General features: G+C 35.4%; 1 protein-coding gene across 2 annotated transcripts; it reads left to right on the top strand.

The window, feature by feature from the left end:
* Nucleotides 1–1,015: 1,015 nt before the first annotated feature.
* Nucleotides 1,016–7,803, top strand: LOC131785663 (Golgi membrane protein 1). Of its 2 annotated transcripts, none has more exons than XM_059102591.2 (7): nt 1,016–1,378; nt 2,850–2,925; nt 3,008–3,098; nt 3,448–3,512; nt 4,240–5,000; nt 5,324–5,422; nt 6,438–7,803. In XM_059102591.2, exons 1-7 carry the CDS (start codon nt 1,031–1,033, stop codon nt 6,474–6,476), a joined length of 1,479 nt encoding a protein of 492 aa, XP_058958574.2. In that variant the 5' UTR covers nt 1,016–1,030; the 3' UTR covers nt 6,477–7,803. The 2 variants fall into 2 exon arrangements, with proteins under 2 accessions (XP_058958574.2, XP_066021754.1); XM_066165657.1 differs by having other exon boundaries at nt 6,533–7,803.

Below are 7,803 nucleotides of genomic sequence, written 5' to 3' on the forward strand. Positions count from 1 at the left end.
ACTTAGCAACCGAACTACCCTCTAAGTTATTGCTAGTGTTTTAGTTGTTTATGTTCAGTCTCCTTCGCAGCCGTACTTTTGTCTTGTCACTTAGCACTTTCTCATCTCCACCGGAAAGAGACAACATTGCGAGACGAGACTACGCAATGGCTGCGAAAGTTGAATAGTATGAATTAAGAGCTGTTTTTTTTATTTTTCGTGCAATTTAACAACATTTGATTAGTCTCGGCACTTGTTCTTCATTGTTACATCAAACATAGTTTAATGAACGCAATTTACAGTCCGTGTTTGAACGACCTGATATGCAAACAGTCATATCTTTCTGACATAATTCCTTTTCAGTCCTTAGTAAGAATAATTATTGAATAATAATTAGATAACAGCAATACATTATCACATCCAAACAACAACAAAGCAACTCTATCAGTGGCATACAGATAAAGTTTACGTAACCTAAGAATCTTCACCATTCTATGAATCGACATCTGTTCAAACTTTGTCAAGCAAAAATCACATGGCTCGTCAATCTTGAAAATGAACCCGGCTTCATGTTTTTCCGTGTTTTTAGTTTTCTTAGTGGTGACAATTAAGAGCAAATGAATGATTTTCCAATTCTAATTTTTTTGCGAAAGTTGACAAAACAAAGCTGATATTGCTTTTCGATCATGTGGTCCTATACAAACTCTCTCACTGCTTTTTTTTATCAATGAAGTCTGATACATGCACTTGAAGTCGAGACAAAATATTACTCAAAACACTTAAGTTAGGGCGTGGCCAATTTTGGCCAGCTGTTCAAAGCGGGAAAACCTTATGTTAAGTGCAAGCACTTAATATAACTTATGAGGCGTTTTAACCGCAGCAATGCCAATTCATATGCTTGTGAGGAAAAAAAAAAAAAAGAAAAGAGAGGCTTAATAATAAGGTTGTACAATATATTTGAATAATTATTTTGTTGAGACCCGTAATTATACAATCAAGCCCTCTTATGGTCGCACAGAACTCTGGGTAAGTTTTCTTGGCAGCTTTCATCATGGCGTCCAATGGCCTAGTATTTAGACCGGGCAGAGGTCCATCTTTCATCCTAGTCGGGCTAGTAGTCATCGTTATAATACTCTTCTACAGCTACTGGGGTGTTTCTTCAAAAAATAATAAGTTACTTAGAGATGTTAGCGTCTTACAAGACCGGTTACGTGTCTTAGCGGCTCGAAAGCTGACAGCAGACAAAAAAGGTTCTGCTCTACTAACCCAAATCACTCAATTGCAAGAAGACAAAGAGCAAAAAGATAAGGTTATCACCTCCAAAGACGACAGAAATGCTGAGTTATCAGAATCTTTGCAAAAGAAAGAGGTTGAATTATCAAAAGTTCGACAGCAAGAGGTTGGTAGAATGTTTCAAAACGTAAACTCCATTGGTGAAATGTGTGCATATATTATCCGCATACGATTGGCACATTGGAGACGTTTTTTTTCTTTAACGAAACTTATCTTCGTGTGTACTTTTATATGTATAGATACTTTTCACATCCGAATTCTTTCAACATATTCGCGTGCTGGCTTCTTCCAGTTCGCTACGAAAGACCTCAATAATTTTGACAGTAGCTAAGCAACCTACTTTTTGCAGCCGAGAACGTGTCGCTGGTTATGTTAATTTGTATGCTCGATAATACAAGTCATGTCACTCTCCACTGATCAACCGTGTTTCAGTTAAGTTTTTCTCTATGCACCTACATGTATTTCTACCTTTACCATCAATTGTTGAGATGTGTGCATGCTAATTATAAGTTATGATTGGCTTGGAGTATCTTGATGCAATGCATATAGTTCGACATTCCCACTTGTTAAACCGTTGAATTCTCTCCTTTTGCGATTTCTGACTCATAGCCACTAGCCCATTATGTTTTCAGTTCTTGCTGTGACACTCCAGAAAACAGCAGAAGATGATTAACATTTCACAATCATTTAAGGATTGCACATGATTGAAACCAAAAGTTTTACCTTGCAGGTGTAATTGGTGCATCCAGAAACTTAGAGGAATTTTTTTTTCTCTGAAGAGAGAACATTTTGCTGTTTAAATCAGTGAATTATGTAGATCTGAAGGGATAATCTCTACAGTTCTTTCAATGACTCTACAAAAGAGGATGAACATCTCAATATAATTCCAAAGTGGCATTCAGCGATGCATAATTTAAATCAAAACTTTTCCTTGCACAAGTATCTCAATAGATGTGACCTACACATCAAGGAAGCTTTGAGAAATTTCTTTTCATTGAAAAGAGAGCATTTTTCTGTATGAATCGGCAACTTTTGCCAAAAATAGCTGCTAAATTTATCCAGCGAGCAAGGATACATGTAACTTGAGTTATTCAATAGAATGATGGAATGGAGGAATGATGGATTGATGGATTATCCTAAAATGCCAAAGAATGCCTCTTTGTATCAAACCAGTCTCATAAAATGGAATTGCAATAAGTTAAGAAAATTATTTATAATTAATAGATGAAATTAAAAAAAGCATAGGTTTATCTTTGTTGAAACCGAGAGGACTGGAGAACCATGAGGCTTTCCAGCTAGCCCCTTTTTTATTATCATTATTGTTATTATGAATATTATTATTTGTTACTGTTAATTATTGATTGAATGTCAATTAGACATTACTGAGTTATGTTTCTCTTGTGGAACAGGGTACTCATAAATATGTGGAATGTGGCAGATTTTCCATTTAGCATGCGAGACTAATATTCTGCAACACTACCTTATGCAACCTCTAGTACTTTTCATAATAAAAATTATGCTTTACCAGTAGCCACATTAAGTCTTTGACTTCCTATTTTTTGTTTTTGTTTTCAAAGCAAAATTACCTAATGGAGTTAGAGAAACTGAAAAAAGGAGTAAACAGCTCATCTTCAGGTCTCAAAACATTAAAAGGTTAGTGATACTTAATGCTGTCATGCAATGTATATCCACAGTTGTGTTGCTGCTTCAAATAAAAACTTTTTTTTCATGACAGGAAAGGCTGATCAGCTGTTGAAAAGCTATCAAGATATTAAGGTTAATCACTCTGCACTTCTCCAACAGATTTCTAAGGTGACATCTCAGAGGTGAATTTCTTTTCATTACATGAATACCAGTGACATTTAGGATGTGTTTCATGTATTACTCGATTTTATTTTCAGCAACATTATCATCTAATAAATTATGTTTCCCTCAAAACAATCAATTGTATATGACTTAAATGTATGAGACTTGGTATAGGTTGCCAAAGTCAAAGTATTATATGCATGGAAGGTTTTATATCCTTCAGTTATTTGGTTTTTCTTAAAAAAAAAATTCCCCCTTGAGTTTCCTACCATCAGCAACCACTGTTGTTTAAACTCTCTCGAATCTTCAAGTTACAGCCGTAAGTGCACATGCCATCAGTTGACATCTGAATTGCACTTTTTATTAAAGGGATTTTTACCAGAAGGAATTAGCAAATGTCAAGACAGAACTTGAAGACTTAAAGAATAGAGCAGGTAAAAAAATAATTCAACACAATTACTTCTTTTTGCCAACATACAGTGTATCTTCATAGTATATCTATCCACTGCCATTCTCCTAAGATGACTTTGTTGCTGTCAAACATGTTGGTGCCTACAGTGCTCCTGATCATGTTTAACACGTCATGCCTTTAAAATTTTCAGAACTGTTTCGTGTGAAATTTCCTTTGTACTTCTTACTAAGTATGATTTATTTCATTCCATGCAAGTATTTCTTTATATAGCATCCATGTTGAAATCACTGATGATCTTTGCAATCTTATTGGCTCTCATTGGTGGGATTTATTCATGAATTACATTTTTTTTTCTCCAAACTCCATCTTTTCCCCAGCCAATGAAAAAGCTTTACTGAGACACGGCACAATGACAAATAAGATTTCAAGGCATGTATGAAATAACCATTCAAACTTTTGCATTGTTTTACAAACTAGCTTAGTACTGGATCAAATAAATGTGTACATGGACTAAAAAATCCTGTATTTGAGGGACTCAAATTTGTTATTTAAAAATGGATGTAGAACAGTGGTAATTGAACTTTGTGTAATTTTGGCCTGAAATCATACTTATGATTTCATATCAAACTTGTGCTGGGTGCTCATTTGATCTTGAAATCACAGTTATGATTTCAGACCAAATTGCACTCCACTCAGTTCAATTACCAAGTACTATAAATAGGTGTATTGTGTTTTTCTTTCACCATCAGTCAATAAGGTCCCCACAAAACCCAATAATGAAGGAAATAAGGAACCAACTGAAAATGGGGACAATGACAGAGATGAGAAAAAAACAGATGAACCAAAGAAACCTGTACCAAGCACATTAGAGACAAACATGGAAGGAGCTGGGATTGCGAATTCCTCCTCAGCAGCAAATGTTTCAGATGTAAAGAATATAAAGTCGATTGGAGATAAGTCTCAAAGTGAAGAAGTTGCTAGTTCTCCAACGAAAAGAAGCATTGGAATTTTGGATAAATTGAAACAGGATATCACTGGGGGATCAGATGTAGATGAGAAAGTGGTGACTAAAGATAATGGAGGTGCCCAACAGCCACCTGAAAAGAGTTCTGTTAGTGACAAGAACAGTCAACAAGGAAATGAGGATGAAGCTAACAATGAAAGGAACAACCAGGAGGAGAATGAAAAGAAAGTTATGGACAATGGACAGGGACAAATAACTCCTACCAGCAGTGAGGAGAAGGATATGAAAGGAAAAGATAAGAATGAACATGTGAGAGATCAAGAGGATGAAAATGGTGAAGAGGATGAAAATGGTGAAGAGAATGAGAATGTAGGTAATGAAGATGATGAGTCTGACAAGGATGTAGATGACCCACAAAAGGACGAAGGAGAGGAAACTGAAAACAAACAGCAACCACTCTCCAGAGATAATCTTCAGAAGAAAGTGATGAATCCTCCAGACAGTTTTAAAGACATGAGAGGCCTACCAAGAGATGCTATGTCAAATGTAAGTACTGCCAGTACTGTTTTCTCATAAAAATTTTACAACAGTCTTCTCTACTGCACTTGTTTTCTTTTGTTTTCTGAAACAATATCAAAAGCTGTGTATAACATATATTAGTTTATTGAGACAAGTTTCTCAAAGCTAAAACCCAAAAGAAATAATTAAAGACGTGTGGAGAAGTGAGATTAAGGATATTGGGAGGGGAAAGGTTAATGAAAGGCTTGACATTATTTCAAAGTATCAGAAATATTCCAGTAATAATTATACTGATAATTATAAGGACAGATGTTTAACAGATGTCTACAATCATTCTCTGTTTTTGTTAGATGGATAGAAAACAACTCCCAGTTGATAACTCAAGGCTAAGTGTCAGCCTACCAAGGTCACGGGATGCCCTTGGTAAATATGATGTTAGAAGACGTATGGTAAGACTTCTTTACCTTTTTCTGATTTAGGGCTCTTGGGACAGTTTAAAGAATTTAAGGTTAATATGTTATGATAATTGTATTGGAATAGAGAAATGTGAATGTAAAAGGTAAGGTCTGTACATGAGCCTATTAGCCCACTCAGCTGGGGCTTATCCCAGTTTCCAAGTAGTATAAAGTAACTAGGATTATTACTACTCCCTTGTGGAAGGGATGCCAGTCCATCACAAAGTAACTCGCCTGTGTTTTATCAGGCTTCCTTGACAATTTTCCAGCACCCATTTATACTCCTGAATGGAGAGAGGTACTGTGAGAGTGTAGTGTTTTGCCAAAGAACACAACACAGTTGACCTGGCTAGGTCTTGAACGCAGACCTCCCAACCTAGAGTCCAGTGCACTGACCACAAAATGCAACTGTAGCCCCTTAACTCCCAGATCAAATTTGTCATTCTCTTTATTGTTACCCATACAATTTTTATAATGTTAGATCGGAGAATTTAGTAGTGGATTAACTAATAATGCCCAATTTGATATTTTTTTCTTTATTCTCATCACTTCTCTGGTTTATATTGCTTTGATATTGTAAGGAGAAATTCTGTCTTGGTCACTCATAGGGGTTAATGGGATAGATTGTTATACATAAGGAATTTATTTCGTCTGGTCAAGAGCATAGGGTAAAGAAATACTTTAATTGTCCAGGAATCAAACCTCAGACCATCGGGTTCCATGCTCTGATGCTCTATCACTGAGCCATTGAGACTCTGGTGAGCTTGGCTTTTACTAGGTTCCTATGAGACACACCTCCTGTATAGTGATAAGTTCGGCAATGTTGAAAGTGTCATGTGCGTAAATGGATTAAGGAAGATGGTAAATTTTGAGCTCAATGATGAAATAGAGAAAGATGTTTATTTCCATCTTTTCATCAGCATAGGACAGAGAAAAGAACAGTACACTGTATATTGTTGTTACTACAGTCTTGCCTCAGTGCTGCATGTGTTTATTTTCTTTTTGGTAGGGACGAGGTGATACTGAGGATCAAATGATACGGAAGTAAGAATGGTGTGTGACTGAAAATTATCCACAAATCTTCTCTTCTTTTTTACTGCACAGATGCAAGACTTCCAGTAAAAAGAGCATCAACAATTTTAGTTCACAACAGACTAGTAGCAAAAAAACTTCATGTGAATTACCTTTTTAGAGTTTGATAAGGCCAAATAAGTTATTTAATTGCACTGAGAAGGGAGCACTTCCTCATGGAATAGTTGTAATGTTTCTTTTTTTCCTTTAGACACGTGCATAAGGTACTAAATTTATAATTGTGGTATAATAATTGTCATAACAAGAGAAATGTTGCATTTCTTTGTCTAAATGTTTTATTTTGCTTTCCTTATATACTAATACATTTGCTACTTTCGTTCTTTTAAAGATGAATATTTTAGTATTTTTGTTGGACTCTTATAACTCCATAACAATGTCAAAAGGGTATTGAAATCAGCTTTAAGAAAACCTAGTAACATTTGTATCATAAATTCTTAGTTTGTGGGGCAACTGACCATGGATTCTGAACAGGGTAGGGTTTGAATCCCCTAAGGAGATTAAACTCAGGCTTTAGTACGGAAGAAAGATCAGTGTTCTTCATTGATTTTGTGGTAGTCAGCTTCGACCCTTTAACTCCCAAAAGTGATTAAAATATAACTTCTCCCTATAATTTCCATACATTATCCTTCGAACAGGTAATGAGGAAACTCGCACTTATTAGGTAGAACTTTTTATCCTGATCTAAAACTAAATTCTTGTAACTTACTAACCTGGAAATGTTTAGCTGTCAGAGAGGAGAATTAACAATCTGATCTTGAGAGTTAAAGGGATTGAAAAGCATAAGATGGCAGCAAACAATTGAGGGGCAAAAATGGCACAAACATCTATCCTACTAGCATTAATTCCCTCTTGCTTTTCCTTACTACTCGACTCATTTAGGAAGAAATTAGGCTGCAAACGTAATGTTAAGGGCTGCAAATGCAATTTTAAACTATTGTAATTCGATTAGAATCCATTTTTCCTAGTTATGAATTCATTTAAATCACTCACTTTCAAATTAAGGGCATAATGTTGACCACTAGCAGTTCCTCCAGTGGAATACTGCAAATAAGGCTAGTTGTATTATAAAGGAAACAAAGACCTCTTTTGTAAGTCTTCTAGATTTTTAGGCTCAAACTTCATTTTGTAGGTGTAGACGGAGCTACCGATATTATTAGCAATGCCTATAAAATTAATTGAAAAAAATTATCAGGATCCATTAAATTTAGTAGGCTCCTAATTAGTGTGCTGTAAATAACACTGAAGCCATAGCTCTTTAATAAAGTTCCAATAGTGGTAAACAA

The sequence above is a fragment of the Pocillopora verrucosa genome, chromosome 4 (assembly GCF_036669915.1).
Source record: "Pocillopora verrucosa isolate sample1 chromosome 4, ASM3666991v2, whole genome shotgun sequence".
Lineage (NCBI taxonomy): Eukaryota > Metazoa > Cnidaria > Anthozoa > Scleractinia > Pocilloporidae > Pocillopora > Pocillopora verrucosa.